Genomic DNA, 24,712 nt, shown 5'->3' with positions numbered 1-24,712 from the left:
GACGATAAACCAAACCTACAATAATTGTAATTCGAACTCAATTTTTTTTTGCTCATTTTATTTTGTGCATAAATAAGCCGCAAATGTACAGATTGAAACACTGATTATTTACACAGACGCTTACACCTTTAACAAAAGACAGTGCCTGTAACACAACATAAAGTAGCCTGCCAGAAAAGTAATTGAGCGCTACCTTCATTATCTTCCCACTGCGCACCGAAACCACTGAAGTTGTCTTCAGTATCGGAGTTAAACAGACTTTGACATTTTCTCAGCCTCTTTTTCACTTTCATTTTAAGGCGTGTGACAAGGCTAAATTTATTGGCGGCATGAAGCTTGTGAACCCCCCAAAAATCGAGGAATTAGCAGCAGGAATTAGCTGCATCAATGTATAAGTATCAGGGTTCAAAGCGTGGAAAAAAGTATAGTTACGAAATCATGGTATACTGTATGTTCTCCATACATCAGGAATCTCAGTAACGAAAAAAAATAAATAGAAGAAATGAAAAATATCAGCCGAGGTACAAAGGGGGCCCCTTTGAGGGTAACTTGAGCCTTACCCCCTGAAGTTGAATGTATTATTAAGATGCTTTGGAAGGCATTTCCTACATAGAAATTCTGTACGATTGCAAGAAAACTTACCAATGGTTTATAACAGTTACTATAAACCGAAAATCACACCTCTTTTTCTTGACTGTACAACATCATCAATGGGGCATTGCTTTTGGTGAGAAAATATCTATTAACCAGAGGTGGGTAGTAACGCGCTACATTTACTCCGTTACATCTACTTGAGTAACTTTTGGGATAAATTGTACTTCTAAGAGAAGTTTTTATGCAACATACTTTTACTTTTACTTGAGTATATTTATAGAGAAGGAACGCTACTTTTACTCCGCTCCATTTATCTGCAATCAGGCCGCTACTCGCTACTTTTTTTCTAATCGATCTGTTAATGCACGCTTTGTTTGTTTTGATTTTGTCAGACACGCATTCAAAGTAGGAACTACGCATGCTTGCGTTTCACCAATCACATGCAGTCACTGGTGACGTTGGACCAATCAAACAGAGCCAGGTGGTCACGTGACCGTCACACGTTGAACCCGACATGTTGAAAAACTTATTGGGGTGTTACCATTTAGTGGTCAACTGTACGGAATATGCACTGTACTGTGCAATCTACTAATAACAGTTTCAATCAATTAACCAATCAATCAAAAGTGTAAAGGAAAAAAGACACTTTTTATTTCAACCATACTTCCCGTCACAAGCCTAAAGACTGATCTCCCAGTTCCTGTCTTCACAATAAAAGTGCTGCTCCTTCGCGCCTGCGTTAACAAAATAAGAGTCTCCGAAAGCCAGCGCAAACAAACTAGTGAGCTACGGAGTTTGCCGCCAATGTATTTATTGTAAAGTGTATAAAAACGAATATGGAAGCTGGACAAATAAGATGCCAAAAACCAACGACTTTCATGTGATATTAGACAGGAAGGAGGAACTTTTTTTCTCCTCCATTTGAAAACCGCGACGTTATCAGCACTATACTGTCTGATTCCAATCAATGCAAGTCGTTAGAATGAGGTAATACACCAATTTATATTCTTGTCTTCATTAAAGATAGGAATCTATATGTTAAACATGCATGTATATTCATTAAAACACCTTTAACATGTGAACAAAAACCGCATAATACACATAAATTATATACTGTATATATAAATGTATGTATATATATATATATATATATATATATATATATATATATATATATATATATATATATATATATATATATAGATATATATATATATGATATGTGTGTATGTATATGTACAGTATATATGAGGTAGATCACCTCGACTTGGTCATTTATTAAGTAATTGATAAACGTTGAAAAACTTATTGGGGTGTTACCATTTAGTGGTCAATTGTACGGAATATGTACTGTACTGCAATCTACTAATACAAGTTTCAATCAATCAATGAATGCCTGCTGAGGCTATGGTGCTGTTAAGTTATTGTGGCTCAATTTGCCTTATTTTTTTTTAATTTGAATGTATCATTATTTAATATATAATATTGTTTTAGTTGCGTAAGAGATATTCCTGGCTCTCAATTTGCTCATTGCTATTTTTATGTTTTTGTGCATTATTAGTTGCTGGAATCATTAAACTAACAGGTTACTCATCAGTTACTCAGTACTTGAGTAGTTTTTTCACAATATACTTTTTACTTTTACTCAAGTAAATATTTGGGTGACTACTCCTTACTTTTACTCGAGTAATAAATCTCTAAAGTAACAGTACTCTTACTTGAGTACAATTTCTGGCTACTCTACCATCCTCTGCTATTAACCATTCCAAGACTGTACGATATCCATTTTTTATGTCAATAAATCGTTGTTTGTATTGAGAAAGTATCTTCACCACATCAATAAAAGCCATCCATAGTTTATTTCATTATGTCAATGTTTTGTTTGGTTCGACAAAATCTCTTCACGACATCACTATAAGACATTTCATGACTACAATTGGGCAAAAAAGTATTTAGTCAGCCACTGATTGTACACGTTCTCCCACTTAAAATGATGACAGAGGTCTGTAATTTTCATCATAGGTACACTTCGACTGTGAGAGACAGAATGTGAAAAAAAAATCCAGAAATTCACATTGAAGGAATTTTAAAGAATTTATTTGTAAATTCCATCCATCCATCCATCATCTTCCGCTTATCCGAGGTCGGGTCGCGGGGGCAGCAGCCTAAGCAGGGAAGCCCAGACTTCCCTATCTCCAGCCACTTCGTCTAGCTCTTCCCGGGGGATCCCGAGGCGTTCCCAGGCCAGCCGGGAGACATAGTCTTTCCAACGTGTCCTGGGTCTTCCCCGTGGCCTCCTACCAGCTGGACGTGCCCTAAACACATCCCTAGGGAGGCGTTCGGGTGGCATCCTGACCAGATGCCCGAACCACCTCATCTGGCTCCTCTCTATGTGGAGGAGCAGCGGCTTTACGTTGAGCTCCTCCCGGATGGCAGAGCTTCTCACCCTATCTCTAAGGGAGAGCCCCGCCACCCGGCGGAGGAAACTCATTTCGGCCGCTTGTACCCGTGATCTTATCCTTTCGGTCATGACCCAAAGCTCATGACCATAGGTGAGGATGGGAACGTAGATCGACCGGTAAATTGAGAGCTTTGCCTTCCGGCTCAGCTCCTTCTTCACCACAACGGATCGATACAACGTCCGCATTACTGAAGACGCCGCACCGATCCGCCTGTCGATCTCACGATCCACTCTTCCACCACTCGTGAACAAGACTCCTAGGTACTTGAACTCCTCCACTTAGGGCAGAGTCTCCTCCCCAACCCGGAGATGGCACTCCACCCTTTTCCGGGCGAGAACCATGGACTCGGACTTGGAGGTGCTGATTCTCATTCCGGTCGCTTCACACTCGGCTGCGAACCGATCCAGTGAGAGCTGAAGATCCCGGCCAGATGAAGCCATCAGGACTACATCATCTGCAAAAAGCAGAGACCTAATCCCGTGGCCACCAAACCGGAACCCCTCAACGCCTTGACTGCACCTAGAAATTCTGTCCATAAAAATTATGAACAGAATCGGTGACAAAGGACAGCCTTGGCGGAGTCCAACCTTCACTGGAAACGTGTCCGACTTACTGCCAGCAATGCGGACCAAGCTCTGACACTGATCATACAGGGAGCGGACTGCCACAATAAGACATTCCGATACCCCATACTCTCTGAGCACTCCCCACAGGACTTCCCGAGGGACACGGTCGAATGCCTTCTCCAAGTCCACAAAGCACATGTAGACTGGTTGGGCAAACTCCCATGCACCCTCAAGAACCCTGCCGAGAGTATAGAGCTGGTCCACAGTTCCACGACCAGGACGAAAACCACACTGTTCCTCCTGAATCCGAGGTTCGACTATCCGGCGAAGCCTCCTCTCCAGTACACCTGAATAAACCTTACCGGGAAGGCTGAGGAGTGTGATCCCACGATAGTTGGAACACACCCTCCGGTCCCCCTTCTTAAAGAGAGGGACCACCACCCCGGTCTGCCAATCCAGAGGTACCGCCCCCGATGTCCACGCGATGCTGCAGAGTCTTGTCAACCAAGACTGCCCCACAGCATCCAGAGCCTTAAGGAACTCCGGGCGGATCTCATCCACCCCCGGGGCCTTGCCGCCGAGGAGCTTTTTAACTACCTCAGCGACCTCAGCCCCAGAAATAGGAGAGTCCACTACAGATTCCCCAGGCACCGCTTCCTCAAAGAAAGACGTGTTGGTGGGATTGAGGAGGTCTTCGAAGTATTCCCTCCACCGATCCACAACATCCGCAGTCGAAGTCAGCAGACACCATACACCGCACCATACACGGTGTTGATAGTGCACTGTAAATTATGGTGGAAAATAAGTATTTGGTCAACCATTCAAAGCTCTCACTGATGGAAGGAGGTTTTGGCTCAAAATCTCACGATACATGGCCCCATTCATTCTGTCCTTAACACGGATCAGTCGTCCTGTCCCCTTAGCAGAAAAACAGCCCCAAAGCATGATGTTTCCACCCCCATGCTTCAAAGTAGGTGATGGTGTTCTTGGGATGCAACTCGGTATTCTTCTTCCTCCTAACACAACAAGTTGAGTATTTACCAAAAAGTTCTATTTTGGTTTCATCTGGCCACATGATGTATCATCCATGTATCCATTTTGGTATAAATTCAACTCGTCTTGTTTGGAGGAAAAATAATACTGAGTTGCATCCCAAGAACACCATACCTACTGTGAAGCATGGAGGTGGAAACATCATGCTTTGGGGCTTTTTTTCAGCTAAGGGGACAGGACGACTGATCCGTGTTAAGGAGAAAATGAATGGGGCCATGTATCGTGAGATTTTGAGCAAAAACCTCCTTCCATCAGTGAGAGCTTTGAATACTTATTTTCTACCATAATTTACAAATAAATTCTTTAAAATTCCTACAATGTGAATTCCTGGATTGTTTTTCACATTCTGTCTCTCACAGCTGAAGTGTACCTATGATGAAAATTACAGACCTCTGTCATCATTTTAAGTGGGAGAACTTGCACAATCGGTGGCTGACTAAATACTTTTTTGACAACTGTACATGCGATATGGCGGCTAAATTTGAAAACAAATATTGTAACTTTGAAATATTTTGTTGAACTAGCGAGTCACTTAATAAATTCACGCATGTAAGATTGCATTCATGATAAAGGCTACACGTTTGTTCAATTATAACATGAAGATTTTTATAACATGTCATCTTAATAAACTCATGAACATACTCTAATGGTGGCGGATATACGAAGGAGGCAGACTGTGCGCAAGTTAGTCTTTTATTTGTTTTCACAAAACTGGCACTGTAGAGCCAACAGGCAGAAGCACGACACACCCTCACGAGGACAACTCCATGTACACTTCCGTGTTACTTTTTGGCTCCCAGACTAGTCTAACTGTGACAAGAATGTTCGCTGCCTTCTGCAGCCCACATTGGGTAATTACAGTTCACTACACAATTTTTCCATTGCTACAATGCCTTTTTGTGCCTTTTTGGCATCTTTGGCCATGTAGAAGTAGCTCTAACACTGGTACAAGTTAGTGGGTTTAGTATTTTAAATCATGATAAAATAATGGGTTAGTGCATTTGCCTCACAATACAAAGGTCCTGAGCAGTCTTGGGTTCAATCCCAGGCTATGGATCTTTCTGTGTGGAGTTTGCATGTTCTCCCCCCATGACTGCGTGGGTTCCCTTCGGGTACTCCGACTTCCTCCCACCTCTAAAGACAAGCACCTGGGGATAGGTTGATTGGCAACACTAAATGATCCCTAGTGTGTGAATGTGAGTGAATGTTGTCTGTCTATCTGGGTTGGCCCTATGATGAAGTGGCAACGTGTCCAGGGTGTACCCCCCCCTTTCACCCGATTGTAGCTGAGATAGGCATCAGCGCCCCTCGATACCCCAAAGGGAATAAGCGGTAGAAAATGGATGGATGGATGGATGAGGATGCCTGATAAGTATCCTTTCTGAGAACAAGCGTCCTCTGCAGCGGACATTTGCGTTTTGCATAACAAGCCTATTTTTTATGTCTTTCAAAATGTTTTACCTTGACATAAGACCAGAAAGCAATGTCTACTGTGAAAGGCGCTGTAAAAATAACCTGGTCATACAGTATGTACTTTAACATTACCATAAGGCTCCATTATAGTTCTTCAGTTCTCAAGTCAATCTTTCCATTCCCAATGTGGTAAACTCCTTAAGAGAAGGGTGAAGCATAAAACAAGGACAAGGGAGGGATAATGCAAACAGAAGGGATGACAAAGAAAGCAGACGAAAGCAGGAGGAAAATCAGATAAAGCGGCGACGTCTGCAATGTGGAGTGCCAAGTGCATGGGACAATCAATAGTTATTTTAAAAACAACAGTCAGGGAAGTCGGGAGAGGAATATTTATCACACCGTTCGGTTGGAGCACTATCGGCAGTCTGGGCTAAGGCAGAGATAATGAAATGATGGGAAGCAAGGTTTGTTTAAAATTAGGTCTGACTTATGGGAATCTTATCCCCTACACAGGCTGGCATCTCACCTGCCAGGGCAATATATACTTAGGTTTCAATATCAGCAAGAGGAACAGTAAACAGAAACAGTGGTTAGGCAAGACAATGGTGGAGGGAGAGGCACTTGAAGATTAGGAGTACAGTGGTGACATTCCCTTATCACTTCAAATGAAGTGCCATAATTTAATTAGTTATGATACAGTATGAAAAGCAGCTGCCAAATTACACATTAGTTCATACCATACTGTTTAATTTGGACAAATTATAAAAGTTTGTTATAAAGTAGCCATGGAAAGGAAAAGTGATGCTGAATGATCACAAGAACAGCGACAACGGTGACACTACAAATCAGCCACCGCATGTCGAGATCTTCTTTAACTTATTGATCGTTAAAGTTTATGTTATGTAATAGACTATTGTCAAGCTTTAACAAATGAATAGAGGCGCCAGGCCAAGGGAACTATAATAACAGTTAACCTATTGATATTCCACAACCACAGATGTCTGCACCAAGATCAATTCAGAGAAAATGCATCGTGCAAAAAAGGATGTTCCTGTGCGGCGAAAACCGCCCCCACACCTCCAGGAACACAGATTTGTGAATTCAAATCTCTTGATCTCGAAGAGGGTTTGTAAGTCTCCTTTTTTAATTTATATAGAAGATGCTTTTAATGACGTTGAGGTCAGAGCTCTGTTTGGGTTAGGAATACATGGCAAACATATTGTTATTGTCTAATTTGCACAATTACCACGACACACTGAGAAAGTGAAGGGTTACTAAATGACAGAAAAATGTCTCCAGGCTCTATTATTAATACTATATAGCTAGTCATGAATCCCGCTAGTCCAAGGCTGCTGCATGACGCTCCCACTGTAAATACATGCAATTCTGTGACTGCTATTTGATTACAGAGTAAATGCATGACACAAGCAACACTTCCTGTAGCAGGCCGCCACAAATACATGAACGTATTGGAAACACTACGATGCGGAAGTTAACAAACATCTGGAGTAACCCCCACACAACTGGCCTATAAGGCAACAGACCGGCTATGCACACATGTTAGATACTGAATATTACTTAATAGGGTTTCCCTGCCTGCTTTTCAGTGTTTATTTTGACAGATACCAGGCTTCTTAACTTATCAACTACGACAAAAATATTATGAATAACAATGTTAACCTAGAATTTAATGGCTGCAACACGTGCCAAAGTAGTTGGGAAAGGGCATGTTCACCACTGTGTTACATCACCTTTTCTTTTAACAACATTCAATAAACGTTTGGAAACTGAGGAAATTAATTGTTGAAGCTTTGAAAGTGGAATTCTTTCCCATTCTTGTTTTATGTAGAGCTTCAGTCGTTCAACAGTCCGGGGTCTCTGCTGTCGTATTTTACGCTTTATAATGCGCCACACATTTTCGATGGGAGACAGGTCTGGACTGGAGGCAGGCCAGGAAAGTACCCGCACTCTTTTTTTACAAAGCCACGCTGTTGTAACACGTGCTGAATGTGGCTTGGCATTGTTTTGCTGAAATAAGCACGGGAGTCCATGAAAAAGACGGCGCTTAGATGGCAGCATATGTTGTTCCAAAACCTGTATGTACCATTCAGCATTAATGGTGACTTCACAGATGTGTAAGTTACACATGCCTTGGCCACTAATGCACCCCCATACTAGGACAGCAACAACTAATCGATTAAAATCAATTATAAAAATAGTTGGCGATTAATTTAGTCATTGATTAATAGGATATATGCAATTCACATGCGATGAGGTTTTTTTTTCCCTTTCTTTCTTTCTTAAACCTTTATTTATAAACTGCAACATTTACAAACAGCTGAGAAACAATAATCAAAATAAGTACAAAAACAGTACAAAACAGCACCAGGGCGGCGCTGAGGCTACGCCTCATGAAGTGTTATGTTCAGCTCACGTGACCACGCAGTCTCGTTTGTTTGGAGACATTCAAAAAATGGCGGAGGGTAACAGTACGGATAGTTCGGCGCAGAAACATCCAGAGGTCAATGCTGCAATGGAGAAAAGTGTACGACCTAAGTCGTCAAAAGTGTGGGAATACTTCACTTTAAACACTGCAAAGAAGACCGTTTCCTGTGTGGCACGGTAGTGCTACATCGCTTCGGGAGCACCTGAACAGGAAGCATGTGGGAGCCATGGATGAAGGGAAGATCTCATGGTTTATATAACTTTTTCAGTCCATAGTCCCGAGTACATCGATCCGTTGTGTCCGTCTTTGTGTCTTTTTAATATTTTGTTAACGAGGAGATTTTTTTCAGTAAGCGCAGCAGAGTGTTAGAACTTTTTGGAGAATGCGACGTCTTCATTTTCTGTGTTGTTATGAGTGGCAACCGGCATTCATAAGTTCAGCTTTTTTGTGAGTAACGTTAACGTTATCCCTTTGTTGCAACGCGGGGCTGATAATGTGTCTCCGGCACATTTGACTCCGTTTTGAGAAAGAAAACGCACGTTTACCAATTTGGAAATAAACGTAACAGACAGAAATATCTGAGGTTGGTTTCATAATGGATCAATAAAGCTATATCAATATATTTAGACTTGAGTGACGCTTTAGTTTAACTAAGCGTTATGAAGGTGCTGGAATATTTCGTGCTATTATTCAGAGGCAGCCTAAGATGAATCCTTTATTATTCATAACAGAAATGTGTACAATATCTGATTCAGTTCTGATCTGATGAGTTACATGTCTGTGTTATTATTGGTGTATGCTGCATCCCCTATGTCCATTTATTTAATTTTGCTTTTTTTTTAATGTGCTGGCGTATTTAGATAGATAGATAGATAGATAGATAGATAGATAGATAGATAGATAGATAGATAGATAGATAGATAGATAGATAGTACTTTTATTGATTCGCTCAGGGAGTTTCCTCAGGAACATTTAAATTCCAGCAGCAGTGTACAAAATTGAGATCGAATTTAAAAAGTAAAGAGTAAATAATGGGGGTTTAAATAGAAAAAGAAAATATTACAATAAGAATAAAAAATAAAAAAGCAACATAAGATTAAAAATAAAACAGTAAAAATAACAATATAACAAGAAAAACTAAGCAGCAGTGACCATGATATGAAAAAATGTGCCTTTTACATCAGAAATTATTAAATAAATCAAATAGGTGTGTATTAATTTACATGTAAATGATGCTACTATGTACGTTCATAATATTGTTTCTCTCATTTCAGAAAGAAACAAGCCAGCATTAGAGACTTGGTACAAAGGAAGGTGTGCACACCATAGCAAGCGGCTGCATTGACTGATGCGATCCTGAATATGTTGGCAACTGACATGAGGCTACTATCAATGGTGGAGGATGACGGTTTCAGAAAAATTATTAATGTCCTCAACCCTGGTTACACTCTTCCCTCTAGGACCCATTTTACCAAACTGATGGAGAGGAAGTACGAGCAGACATTTCATGCTGTGATAACTGACATAAAAGCCACCCAGAGCAAACTTGCTCTCACTACTGATGTGTGGAGAAGTGTAGCCTACCTTGGCAATACATGCCACTACATTGGAGATGAATGGAACATGGAGTCAATCTGCCTTACGACCATGCCACTAGAGGAAATGCATTCAGCATCCAACATTGCAGAATGGTTGGAATAGGTAGTAGCAAGGTTTGAAATTCCCCTAAACAAAATTGTTGCTATTGTGCATGACAATAGTGCACTTTATAAAAAAACGTTTTTGTAACACTTGCCTTGTTTTATTTGGCAAGTCGAAAGGACATGGTGCCAGTATGCAGTTTTTTTTTTTAATAAAGTATTTGACAGGGTAGAAATGTAGTTTGTCTCTTTTATCCGATTATTAATCAATTAATGGAAGTAATAATCGACAGATTAATCGATTATCAAATTAATCGTTAGTTGCAGCCCTACCCCATACAATCACAGATGCTGGCTTTTGAACTTTGCGTCGATAACAGTCTGGGTGGTTGGCTTCCCCTTTGGTCCGGATGACACAATGTCGAAAATTTCCAAAAACAATTTTAAATGTGGACTCGTCAGACAACAGAACACTTTTCCACTTTACTTCAGTCCATCTTAGATGATCTCGGGCCCCGAGAAGCCGGCGGCGTTTCTGGATGTTGTTGATAAATGGCTTTTGCTTTGCATAGTAGAGCTTTAACTTGCACTTACAGATGTAGCGACCAACTGTATTTAGTGACAGTGGTTTTCTGAAGTGTTCATGAGCCCATGTGGTGATATCCTTTAGAGATTGATGTTGGTTTTTGATACAGAGGGATCGAAGGTCACGGTCCTTCAATGTTAGTTTCCGGCCATGCCGCTTACGTGGAGTGATTTCGCCAGATGCTCTGAACCTTTTGATGATATTATGGACCGTAGATGTTGAAATCCCTAAGTTTCTTGCAACTGCAATTTGAGAAATGTTGTTCTTAAACTGTCTGACTATTAGCTCACGCAGTTGTGGACAAAGGGGTGTACCTCGCCCCATCCTTTCTTGAGAAAGACTGAACATTTTTTGGGAAGCTGTTTTTATACCCAATCATGGCACCCACCTGTTCCCAATTAGCCTGCACACCTGTGGGATGTTCCAAAAGAGTGTTTGATGAACATTCCTAAACTTTATCAGTAGTTAATGCCACCTTTCCCAACTTCTTTGTCACATGTTGCTGGCATCAAATTCTAAAGTTAATGATTATTTGCAAAAAAAAAATGTTTATCAGTTTGAACATCAAATATGTTGTCTTTGTAGCATATTCAACTGAATATGGGTTAAAAAGGATTTGCAAATCATCCAACCCAATTTCCCAATTTATATGGAAACTGGGTTTTTATTTATATATATATATTGCATCATTATACAGTACAATGGTAAGACAAACGTGTTTCTGCATCTGTAATAAATACTTTGTATCTCACATGAAATACAAATACTGAATCTTTAATTCACAGATTTTGAAGCTGGCGGCCTGGAGCTCCCATTGCCAATTGAGCAAGACATTATTAGGACGAAGACCTACATTGTCACCATAGCCGCGTGTTTCCAATTCAAAGTGGCATGCAGTAGCTCTACCTGTCAGCCGTAATTATACAGTATGATTGCTGAAGTTTGCCAATACAAACATGCTAATTGAAGCAAAGATTCTCATTCCAACTGAAGTGTGGTTTTTAAAACCACACTTTTCCCAACATTGATGGCAACATTCAGGAAGGCATAACCCACTGGGCTGTTGTGTGGACTCTGTTGTGCCACACAAATTAGAACATAACCACTAGCAAATGTGTCTGTATAGCTTCATTCAACTTATGGCGGCATGATTCTCACTCTATGAATTATTGTAACCTTCAGGTATTGCCAAAAAAGAATAACCAAATAAACTTAATTAAAGAGAGCATAGGTCCATTCAAGATGGCTAATAATAAATAGGTTAGTGTTTTACATATCTACATTGTTTTTTGAGTAATTTCCCTTGATCAAGCCTGTTCATTCTACACAACAAAATATATAAAAAAAATGTAAGATTGGAGCAAATATTTTAATATATCAATACTCAAGGCTCCAATATACAGTAAGTATCGGAATTAAACAAGTTGTATCAAGACTCCCTTATTTAAATGCACTGGAAAATGTATTTAAATCTGTAAATGTTAGTGTAATTCTTGTTCTTATATTTATTTTTGAGACGAGAAGTATCAGGAGTGAGCCTTGAGGTAATGTCTTTGATTATCTATGAAAAACATCATTTTTAGACCATAGGGCTCACCGGATTATAAGGCGCACTGCAAATGAGCAGGTCTATTCAGGTCTGTATTTAAACAAAGGAGCACCAGATTAAAAGGTGTCATGTTATGACTTTTTATCTTCTACATCTAAAACACTATCTTGAAGTCTACATAACATGTAATAGAGGTTCTTTGGCCCAAATGTTTTACAGACCAACTTTAAGTCGCTCTTTTACCGTCTCTTCGGGATGCGCCATTTTGTGGGCGATCTTGTTTACAACTATCTATCTATCTTAGTTTTGGCGTTTCCGTAGAGAGTTCGCTGACAGATATAATTAAGAACCGTACGCTACTTTGTATTAGAAATGACAACAGCAAAGGATAAATGCCACGCAAAAAGAAGATAAAGAAAAATAATGAGCCTGTTGACTACGGCGCGGGCTACAACGGCGGAAGCATGCACATTTTCGAGACTTACTGATGCATATCCCAAATACACACCAGCAGGGACCAACAGGTAAGAAAAAGTTGGTTTGCTTAATAATGCAAAACCAGATGTCTCCTAATAGGTGCCATTTTGGAGTTCTTAGAGCATATTAATTCCCTTTGGTTGAAGCACAGTACGTCTGACAACGGTGGCCGTAATGCGGCGACAATCCATCATGCGGCTTTGTGGTAAAACATTTTGACAGATTTCTGAGCGCCGTGTGTAATGCTCTATATTCTCAAACATCAAAGTTTTGGGCTTGCTTGCTGGTGTCAATTCGCAGTCCCCACATATTTCTTTTGTGTGACTGCAATCTACTGGTCACATATATTAAACCATGTACCAAATAAAACTGCCTCGAGGGCGGTAAGCACAACCATTCCGTACATTAGGCGCACCAGGTTAAGGCGCACTGTTGATTTTTGACTAAATGAAGAATTTAAGTGAGGCTTTTAGTTATAAAAAGAGGGAAAATGATTCGAAAACCTCTATGAAAAGTAAAAACAAAGGCCCCAGATTTCCCTTGCCCGGACGCGGGTCACCGGGGGCCCCCCCTCTGGAGCCAGGCCCGGAGGTGGGGCACGATGGCGAGCGCCTGGTGGCCGGGCCTGTTCCCATGGGGCCAGGCCGGGCACAGCCCGAAGAGGCAACGTGGGTCCCCCCTCCAATGGGCTCACCACCCGTAGCAGGGGCCATAGAGGTTAGGTGCGATGTGAGCTGGGCGGCAGCCGAAGGCAGGGCTCTTGTCGGTCCAATCCTCGGCTACAAGCTAGCTCTTGGGACGTGAAACGTCACCTCACTGGGGGGGAAGGAGCCTGAGCTAATGCACGAAGTAGAGAATTTCCGGCTGGATGTAGTCGGACTCACTTCGACGCACAGCAAGGCTCTGGAACCACTTCTCTTGAAAGGAGTTGGATTCTCTTCCACTGTCTGGCGTGGCCGGCAGTGAGAGGCGATGGGCTGGGGTGGCAATTCTCGTTTCCCCCCCGGCTCAAAGCCTGCACGTTGGAGTTCAACCCAGTGGACAAAAGGGTAGCCTCCCTCCGCCTTCGGATGGGGGGACGGGTCCTGACTGTGGTTTGTGCTTACGCACCAAACAACAGTTCAGAGTACCTACCCTTTTTGGGTACACTCGAGGGAGTACTTCCTCGGGTGATTCCCTTGTTCTTCTGGCGGACTTCAACGCTCATGTTGGCAACGACAGTGAAACCTGAAGAGGCGTGAATGGGAAGAATGGCCGCCCAGATCTGAACCCGAGTGGTGTTTTGTTATTGGACTTTTGTGCTGGTCACAGTTTGTCCATAACAAACACCATGTTCAAACATAAAAGTGGCACCAGGACACCCTAGGCCGCAGTTCCATGATCGACTTTGTAGTTGTGTCATTGGATTTACGGCCTCATGTTTAGGACACTCGGGTGAAGAGAGGGACGGAGCTTTCTACCGATCACCACCTGGTGGTGAGTTTGCTGCGATGGTGGGGGAGGACCTGGCAGGCCCAAACGCATTGTGAGGGTTTGCTGGGAACGTCTGGCAGAGTCTCCTGTCAGACAAAGTTTCAATTCCCACCTCTGGAAGAACTTTGAACATGTCACGAGGGAGGTGCCGGACATTGAGTCCGAGGGGACCATGTTCCGCACCTCTATTGTCGAGGAGGCTGATTGGAGCTGTGGCCGCAAAATAGTTGGTGCCTGTCGGGGCGGTAATCCTACAACCCGTTGGTGGACACCAGGTGAAGAAGGAGTCGTATCGGGTTCTTTTGGCTCATTGGACTTCAGGGGAAGTGGACAGGTACAGACAGGCCAAGCGGTGTTCAGCTTCAGCGTTCACGGAGGCAAAAACTCGGACATGGGAGGAGTTCGGGGAAGCCATGGAAAACGACTTCCGGACGGCTTCGAAGAGATTCTGGACCACCAACAAGTCTTTCTATGAGGAATCAGTGCCTGGGGAATCAGTGGTGTACTCTCCTATTTCTGGGGATGAGGTTGCTGAGGTAGTTAAAAAGCTCCTCGGTGGCAAGTCCCCAGGGGTGGATGAGATCCGCCCGGAGTTCCTTAAGGCTCTGGATGCTGTGGGGTTGTCTTTGTTGACAAGACTCTGCAGCATCGCGTGGACATCGGGGGCGGTACCTCTGGATTGGCAGACCGGGGTGGTGGATCCTCTCTTTAAGAAGGGGGACCGGAGGGTGTGTTCCAACTATCGTGGGATCACACTCCTCAGCCTTCCCGCTAAGGTTTATTCAGGTGTACTGGAGAGGAGGCTATGCCGGATAGTCGAACGTCGGATTCAGGAGGAACAGTGTGGTTTTCGTCCTGGTCGTGGAACTGTGGACCAGCGTTATACTCTCGGCAGGGTTCTTGAGGGTGCATGGGAGTTTGCCCAACCAGTCTACATGTGCTTTGTGGACTTGGAGAAGGCATTCATTGGGGCGGTTTAGCTCGGTTGGTAGAGTGGCCATGCCAGCAACTTGAGGGTTGCAGGTTGAATTCCCGCTTCCGCCATCCTAGTCACTGCCGTTGTGTCCTTGGGCAAGACACTTTACCCACCTGCTTCCAGTGCCACCCACACTGGTTTAAATGTAACTTAGATATTGGGTTTCACTATGTAAAGCGCTTTGAGTCACTTGAGAAGAAAAGCGCTATATAAATATAATTCACTTCACTTCACTTCATTCGACCGTGTCCCTCGGGAAGTCCTGTGGGGAGTGCTCAGAGAGTATGGGGTATTGGTCTGTCTATTTGTGGAGGTCCGCTCTCTGTACGATCAGTGTCAGAGCTTGGTCCGCATTGCCGGCAGTAAGTCGGACACGTTTCCAGTGAGGGTAGGACTCCGCCAAGGCTGCCCTTTGTCACCGATTCTGTTCATAACTTTTATGGACAGAATTTCTAGGCCCAGTCAAGGCGTTGAGGGGTTCCGGGTGGTGGCCGCGGGATTAGGTCTCTGCTTTTTGCAGATGATGTGGTCTTGATGGCTTCATCTGGTCGGGATCTTCAGCTTTCACTAGAGCGACCAGAATGAGAATCAGCACCTCCAAGTCCGAGTCCATGGTTCTTGCCCAAAAAAGGGTGGAGTGCCATTTCCGGGTTGGGGAGGAGACCATGCCCCAAGTGGCGGAGTTCAAGTACCTAGGAGTCTTGTTCACGAGTGGGGGAAGAATGGATCGTGACATCGACAGGCGGATCGGTGCGGCGTCTTAAGTAATGCGGACGTTGTACCGATCCATTGTGGTGAAGAAGGAGCTGAGCCGGAAGGCAAAGCTCTCAATTTACCGATCGATCTACATTCCCATCCTCACCTATGGTCATGAGCTTTGGGTCATGACCGAAAGGATAAAATCACGGGTACAAGCGGCCGAAATGAGTTTCCTCCGCCATGTGGCGAGACTCTCCCTTAGAGATAGGGTGAGAAGCTCTGTCATCCGGGAGGAACTCAAAGAAAAGCCGCTGCTCCTCCACATTGAGAGGAGCCAGATGAGGTGGTTCGGGCATCTGGTCAGGATGCCACCCGAACGCCTCCCGAGGGAGGTGTTTAGGGCACGTCCAACCGGTAAGAGGCCACGGGGAAGACCCAGGAAACGTTGGGAAGACTACTTCTCCCGGCTGGCCTGGGAACGCTTTGGGATCCCCCGGGAAGAGCTAGACGAAGTGGCTGGGGAGAGGGAAGTCTGGGCTTCCCTGCTTAGGCTGCTGCCCCCGCGACCCGACCTCGGATAAGCGGAAGAAGATGGATGGATGGATTGATGGAAATTGATTCATTGTTGTTTGAAAAGCTATTTATGTTTTTTCACGAGGCCAGCGCCGTGTGGAGAAGCACTGTTTTACAAGTCTGCATAGATGTTAGAAATCTTCTTCAGACATCAAACTAGTAAAGACTGAAACAACAGCACTTCTGCTAGTTGCAGCTACGTAGTGCGCTCAATTCGAAATCCATCAACAATCAAATAGACAAAATCAAGTACATGATTATTGATCAGTTACCCAACTAATCAATATTAGGACCATTCCTAATTAAATGTATGGATCAATCAAATTAATGACCAAATTTAGGGATATGACATTTAAACTATTTTCAGTTTTTTGGGGTCACAATAATAGTTTATAATTTAGAAGTAATTGATGATTTAAGAAAAATGTTTCATGAATTAATTAAAAAAAATGTCATGCAAATGGATATTATGTAAATGTACAAATTGTATTTTCTGTACCCCACTGCAGGAACAGAAGAGACAAATTACAGTGACGCTGTCTTTTTCGGGTGCCAACTATTTGTCCTTTTAAGGATTGCTTAACCATAATTTCAGCAGGGGTGAGTAGGTTAATAGTCTGTTTAAATTATGTAGGAACATGAACACAATGACAATTACAGAAGCCCCTTTATCAATCATTTATCTACCTCAAGCCGTGTAGATAAGTCTAGTTCAGCTCTCTTGGCCTCTGGCTCCCTTGCTAATGGGCTGCGGAGAGTCTGGAGGAATAGCGCTGCCTTCCTCTTCCTCTCAGCCTGTAGCTGTTTCTCCTTGGACTCTTTGGATGCCTGCGCCAGCTTTTCTCTGGCTGCAGCTGCCAGACGATCCTCCAGTCTCTGTTTGGCTGAGATGAAAGAGGGAATATTTTAACAATATTGTTTTCTTACCATTGCTGAAATATATTTCCACTCGATTAAGGACGGAAATAAACAATATGAAGAAGAAGAATAAGAAATGCTCTACTTTTCACGCTACCTTGTCAGATACAAGATGGTTATTGGTCTGTGGAAATGTAAGCCAAAAAATTTACATGCAATCGATGGTGGGATTTATTTTCCGCATGCTGTCAGATCAAACAAAAGTTGATGGTTGCAGTTTGCCATTTTTTGCACTTAATGATAAGCCAAACTACGCCTGTGGTGGCGGACAAATCTGGAGAAATCAGAGATGACATATAAATCCGAGTAAGGGTCATATTAGAATAGGCGAGGAGAAATCTGCACGACAATGGGGGAGGAATACATTAGTAGCTCTGAGAGATGAAGATAAAGAAAGATGGAGAAACAAAAACGGGTGAAAGAACATGTGAAAGGGCTTAGAAAACACCAAAACAACATACGGGAAGGATACAATTAGGCAAGAGAAAATAAGTAACGTGGTACCTAGATTTTTGTACGCTCAACCTTTTAGACAATTTAATTTTCGACACATAATTACTAAAATTTCCCCAGGTTTTTGTACCCCATCGAAGTTATGGTATGGCTTAACTTTGTGCCTAATAAACTGTGGTGTACCCAGGCTGGTATCATTCCGCGGAATTGGGGGCCCAGACAAAGTATCCTGTATGTTGGTGACTCAAGTCTCTGCGCCTTTTATAAAGTGCAATAACCCACAATGGGGCCAAATATGTCATGATCTGTTAGGGATGGAGGTGGAGGTGACGCACGGGATAGAAGTTAAACTATATTTTATTTCTTACTGAATATGTTGTTTTAATATTTTGGGTGACTAGATTGTACCCCGCCTTCCTCCCGATTGTAGCTGAGATAGGCGCCAGCACCCCCCGCGACCTCAAAAGGGAATAAGTGGTAGTAAATGGATGGATAGATTGTATTAATTGAATGTACATTATTTTGTATGGTAATAATGGCTTTGGTTTTTGTCTGACCTTTTGGAACAGATTACGAACAAAAACCAAGGTGCCACTATGTACAAAATCTACATTGAAAACGCCCCACTGGTGTTTCACATTTTGAAACACAGTCCAAAGAATTGGTCCACTTATCACAGGAAGCCACTTTAGGTGTATGTGGCTGTTTTCCAGCCCATCGATACAGATTAGCATTCAGCTGTCTGCCACTGATTCTCCTGCTATCTGATCAAGTTTGGCCCGCTGACCGACAGCCACTTTGCCACATAGCCAAACAAATTCAATCAGTTATTTATTAAGCTTTTCAAGCCTCTTTCTCTGGCGGTCGGTCAGCTCTGAAAAGAGACGATTACACTCTGAAACCTGCCCGTTGGACCTTAAGTGGACCTGTCAGCTCCCTTGATGCTGAAAAGTAGCACATTTGTCTGAACTGTCTGTCTGTTTGTCTTTCAAGGCTCCAGTTAGGAACTGTCGTTATGATCCAGGGCAAGTTATTTCTCTCTTGCTCTTTCCCTCTTTATCTAATAAATTCTACAAACAATCTGCCTAGATAAATATGCAGTTTTTGTTTGGTACTTAAATCTTTCTCCTCTGGTACGCCATGATTACAGTAAAAAACGATATCAACTACAGAGGAACACATTTAGTAATCTAAGTTGACCATGGTCAACGGTGCTATCTGAACATGCATAACTGTTGTCAATCATTGGAACCAATTTGAAAATATACAAGCGTATTTGGCACTTAAAGGAAATAGCTACATCTGCAACAAAAACAATGCTACGCTCCAACATTAATGGTAAACATAAAAAAAAACTAAATGCTTTAGACCACGGGTCTCAAATTCAATTTACTGGAGATGCTGGAGGTAGAGTCTGGGTAAGGCTGGGTCGCACAAAGTATTCACTTAAGAATCATGTTTTGAAAACGTGACTAAATTTGTTAAATACTTCTACTAGCAGCTATTGTGACCCTGAGCTATGGTAGACCTTAAATCATCTTTTAATTTTCCTGAAGGAACTCTCCTGACGGAATAAATAAAGTACTATCTATCTATCAACAATGCATAATTATAGGTAAAAAGTGTACAATTTGACACTGTTATTAATCCCACATTCTTATTTTATGCATTCTAATTTGTAAATAAACATCTGCTTACAATGTGGCCAATGTGTTAATTGTGTTTGTTTCGACCATAAAACCCAATAAATAAAGATCCAAAAAGCGCCAACAATACTCCAGTTACATTTCGTGACCTGAATATTAACAAGTATTAGCAATATTGTTATTATAAGCGTTAACGTCAAGGAGCAAAATTTAATGGCAAATCGATCAGAGATAGGGATATTTCTATTGCTGCTGTATTGACATCAACAGCTGGTGAGCTGCTTTCTGGCCTCTGGGCTTGTGAAAGGTAATTCTAGATTATAAATCATGCCTCTTAAATTGATAGTAAAATGATGTAGACACAAACTGAGAAGTTGGTACACTTTGAAAGCCAATTTAGACCCAGAGAAGGAAAGAAAGACCAACGAAAGACGCTGGTTTGCACAAACCCCCTTTTTTTTTTTTTAATCTTCGCAAGTATTAATATATCAACATCCTTAAAGTCGGCATCCAAGTGAGAGCAGACATTGTACAGCAGGTGATGTTTGAATAAGTTTGTTATGTCAACATGGTCTCTGCATGAATTGTAAATAAACAGTGATGTTGTTGAAGGAAACAATTATCGTTGCGATGTCTCTGTGAAAATAATGTACCGCTTTATGCTTAAAATGATCAAAATATGTAAATATTACATGTTAACATGAATGTGCCTGTTACTCTACTACATATATACTTACAGAAGCTTTACAAAAAGCTGGAGGTTTATGGATGTGTTTTTGGATGTGTTTTTGAGCGCTTTATAAGCGGAATAGAGTGACTCCAATAGCCTCCATTGTAAGCTTACTTTTGCTCAAATGTATTTACTAGTTAGAGTGCATACAAATTTATCAAAAACATGTGTGTTTGTCTTGCATAAGGATTGTGATTTATAGGCAAAAAAAAAAGCAGTTCCACTTTGAGTAAAAGGCCACAGAATATGGACCAGCAATTGGCCCACAGGCTGTGAGTTTGAAATTCCTGCTTTATCTAAATTGAAAAAAATAACCACTGCGTCAGATAATAAAAAATAAACACAAAAGTTTTCTTCAGATATAATTCAAGTTAATCATCCTAAAGTTGGTGGAATTATGATCTTTAAAACTTGTTAATGCGCTCTCTGAAACGATCAGTGTGTGCAGGTGTGTCTAATAATGTGACTAGTTCAATTTACACTATGTTTATATGGTTTGTTGATTTCCGATTATGTCTGGAAAAAAAAGTGTTGACCATTTAAATATAAATATTTAAACAGAGTACATTTAAAAAAAAAATCATGTTAAAAGTATCACGATTTATTTTTTTGAAAATGTAGAGAGGGTGGGTCTCAATTTCATTTGCAATCTGGAAACGCCTCCAGACCACAATCCAACCTCTTACAGACAGAGTCAAATATGGGTTATAAAATTGACTGAAGAGCACATTTTACACCAAAGCATATCCACATGTACATATACATATTATCTAGAGACTAGACCAGACCAAATTATTTTAAATAAACATCAAAATCATAAAGTCTCCTTTAATTGTTGACTCAGACACCATGACCTGTATTCTTTCCTTCAGAGTTCAACCTTCCATTCTGAAGGTTTGATTATTCAATGCCTTAGTTTACAATCACTCGGAAACTTCATCAATTAATTTTTCACCGCTTGTCCCTTTTAGGATCTACAATACAATTTGCTTGGTTAAATGCAACTGTTATGTTTGACCAGGTGTTATGTCAGCTGCTTTGTGATCATTTTAAGATGCACTCAAGAGGGATGAAGATCTCAAAAAAGGTTTTGAAGCTGGGTCAAAGTCCGTGAACCTGTATGACAAGGTAACTTTTCTTCTGATAAAACAGCAAAAGGTTGCAGGAAAGGGAAAAAAAAGCATTGCATCACAGGGTAAGAAAAACCTTAATTATTCAGTAATTAACACGTAGAATAAGAACATGAGAATTCCAAGTTTTCTTAAGTTCATGTGAAATCCAGGAGCAGCATTGTGGATAAAAAAAAAAGTCTTTAACCGTCAAACGGATCAGAGGCTTGATGTCAAAACGTTATTTAGAGAAGCTGACTGGACTGCTGCAGGCCTACAAGTATAGTGCCTGAATGTGTACACCAACGTTAAAACAAGAAATAACTGGCCAGCACTTTCTCAAATCATCTACTTTGCAATCTTTCGATGGATTACAAATCACTATAAGGGCTGTAGGTCAGTGGTCTTAAACTCAATTTACCTACAAGCCACACAACGTATTCACTTCAGAGTCCCGTTTTAACCACGTGACTAAAGTTGTTAATTATCTCTACCAGCAGCTAGAGCAAATCATTATAAATGTAAAATTAGATGTAAAAAAAATATATATTTTGAAACCGTTTAGTTCTCCATGAGATGGACAGAGACACTTCCGCTTTCTTATGGGAAGATGTTTTTGGTGTTGCCCAATGATTGTTTTTTCATTGTAATTTTTGTGTTTTTACCGTTACGGTAATTACAGTGTAGTTGTATTCAAGTTTGCCAAAATATATATAACTATTACAGGGTGTGCAAATCTTAACTTTTCACTATGAAGGGCCACAAGATATTGGCCTATGGGCCGCAAATGGCCCACATTCCGTGGGCTTTAGGCCAATTGAGAAGAAAATCTTTGTAGAAATACAAATAAGGTGGTATTAGTGTTAAATAAAGTACTGTATTTGCCAACACATTCACCAAATTAACAGGAGATATTTTTAAATATTGATTTTTATTAGGTAAATAAACAGCTGGTTGCCCCCTTTTTCCTCCTTTTCTCGTCTGTCAAACCATCCATCCATCCATCCATCTTCTTCCGCTTATCCGAGGTCGGGTCGCGGGGGCAACAGCCTAAGCAGGGAAACCCAGACTTCCCTTTCCCCAGCCACTTCGTCTAGCTCTTCCCGGGGGATCCTGAGGCGTTCCCAGGCCAGCCGGGAGACATAGTCTTCCCAACGTGTCCTGGGTCTTCCCCGTGGCCTCCTACCGGTTGGACGTGCCCTAAACACCTCCCTAGGGAGGCGTTCGGGTGGCATCCTGACCAGATGCCCGAACCACCTCATCTGGCTCCTTTCGACGTGGAGGAGCAGCGGCTTTACTTTGAGTTCCTCCCGGATGGCAGAGCTTCTCACCCTATCTCTAAGGGAGAGCCCCGCCACCCGGCGGAGGAAACTCATTTTGGCCGCTTGTACCCGTGATCTTATCCTTTCGGTCATGACCCAAAGCTCATGACCATAGGTGAGGATGGGAACGTAGATCGACCGGTAAGTTGAGAGCTTTGCCTTCCGGCTCAGCTCCTTCTTCACCACAACGGATCGGTACAACGTCCGCATTACTGAAGACGCCGCACCGATCCGCCTGTCGATCTCACGATCCACTCTTCCCCCACTCGTGAACAAGACTCCTAGGTACTTGAACTCCTCCACTTGCTTTAATTCAATATTATGTTTTTACTCTTCTGATTGTACTTTGTTTCATCCTCATGGACAATTTTACAGCAGAAAGGTAGACATCTATGTATAAATGTAAGTTTCCCTTTGAGACAACAATGGACATAAAAACCGATAAACAAATCCAGGGATGTTTTTTGTTACCAGTACCTTGTTTGGCCTCCATCAATTCCAAAGTGAGACACCGTCTCTTCTCCTCTACCACAGTAACAGAAGGTAATTCCTTGACAACCACTTCAGCAGCAGCAACAGCGGCAGCAACCGCGGCTTGCAGACCCTCGCTTTCCAGCAACTATAAACACATTAATTCGTTGGGACAAATTATTTCAAATCACATGATGTCAAGAGTCCCGTTTCAATTTGAAGCAGAAAAATAAAAACCTTGTCCTCGTCCGAGTCGTCATCCAGCTTAACTCTGTTTTTCTCTAGGGGCAATAGGTCATTCTCCTTTGCCTTGATGGCAAAACAGATTGGGGCAAAAGAGGCTGCAAACAGCACAGAAACAGATAAGATTCATTTATTAGACTCAACGTGTTCACAAAACGCCATATCTTTAGTTTGAAATCCTCTTTGTATATTACCATCACTAGCTAATCATACTCTCTAGCCTGCTGTCTGTTAAAATTATTTGTAAAAGACTGTCTTCATTTGCAAGCATGTGCAATCTGAGGGATTCTGTCCGACTCCAGAAATTTTTTGTCAAAAATTGCTAGTGTGAATACCACCAGACTTCTGGATACTTGGTGAAAAAAACAAGATTAAAAAAAGCACAACATAGTACCTATCCAGGCAGGAACGGTAAAAGGGAGATGAGAAATACCTTTGCTTATCTTGGAATCACTGCCGGATTCATCCCACTGAAGCATGTTCATCTAAACATGGAAATGCCAAAAAAAGAATTACACACAAAATGTTAATTTTTCATTTTTACAGGTAAAACAAATGCGACTAGAGACAGAGGGTACTTGGCAAGTAAGGTAAGGGAAATAAGTACCTAAATCATCTCGAAGGACAATGTGAGGTTGTGTGTTGATCAAATACAAACTGTACATCCGCACAAAAATACAATTATTAATACACTAAACACAGCAATAAAAAGAACAACACTAAAAGCGTAACTAAGACTACGAAGGAAAAAAAAATGACCGGTATAACTAAAGTTTTTTTTTTTAAATAAAAATTAAATATTTAGACGTGTACATACATTAGAGCACTAACCTATCTTTTAAATAACACAAACAAGTTTCTTGAAAACATGTTTGCTTTAATACCTATGCCAAAAGGCCAGTTAGTGAATTACTTAGCAACACAAGCGGTAGAAAATGGGTGGATGGATGGCATAACTCATAACATTTATTCAGCTTTCAGGAAACGAAAGGATAAAAAACAACTGATTACATTTTAGATTAAGGACTTTTTTACTGCCTGGCTCAGGATCTTTCTGTGTGTAGTTTTATATATATATATATATACACACCGTATACAGATATATATGTGTATATACATACATATATACATATATATGTGTATATATACGTATATATATATACACACATATATATATATATACACACACACATGCGTGTATATAAATATATACATACATATATATACATACATATATGTATGTATGTATATATATATATATATATATACTCACTAATTATATAAATACATACATACATAGTATATATAATTAT

At 41.4% G+C, this 24,712-nt stretch overlaps 1 protein-coding gene across 2 annotated transcripts in view; it reads right to left on the bottom strand.

Annotated features, from left to right (window-relative positions):
* Nucleotides 1–24,712, bottom strand: part of sfswap (splicing factor SWAP) — a 123,742-nt gene that overhangs the window by 28,983 nt on the left and 70,047 nt on the right. For both annotated transcript variants that reach the window (XM_061876699.1, XM_061876700.1), the window contains exons 11-14: nucleotides 23,833–23,884; nucleotides 23,394–23,497; nucleotides 23,163–23,304; nucleotides 17,195–17,391 (exon numbers count right to left, since the gene is read on the bottom strand). In XM_061876699.1, the coding sequence (XP_061732683.1) occupies nucleotides 17,195–17,391; nucleotides 23,163–23,304; nucleotides 23,394–23,497; nucleotides 23,833–23,884 (495 nt within the window). The remainder of the gene's footprint in view (nucleotides 1–17,194; nucleotides 17,392–23,162; nucleotides 23,305–23,393; nucleotides 23,498–23,832; nucleotides 23,885–24,712) is intronic.

Source organism: Nerophis ophidion, linkage group LG17 (assembly GCF_033978795.1).
Source record: "Nerophis ophidion isolate RoL-2023_Sa linkage group LG17, RoL_Noph_v1.0, whole genome shotgun sequence".
Classification (NCBI taxonomy): domain Eukaryota; kingdom Metazoa; phylum Chordata; class Actinopteri; order Syngnathiformes; family Syngnathidae; genus Nerophis; species Nerophis ophidion.
Note: the sequence above shows the minus strand (reverse complement) of the source record. Positions and strands in the feature narration are given on the sequence as shown.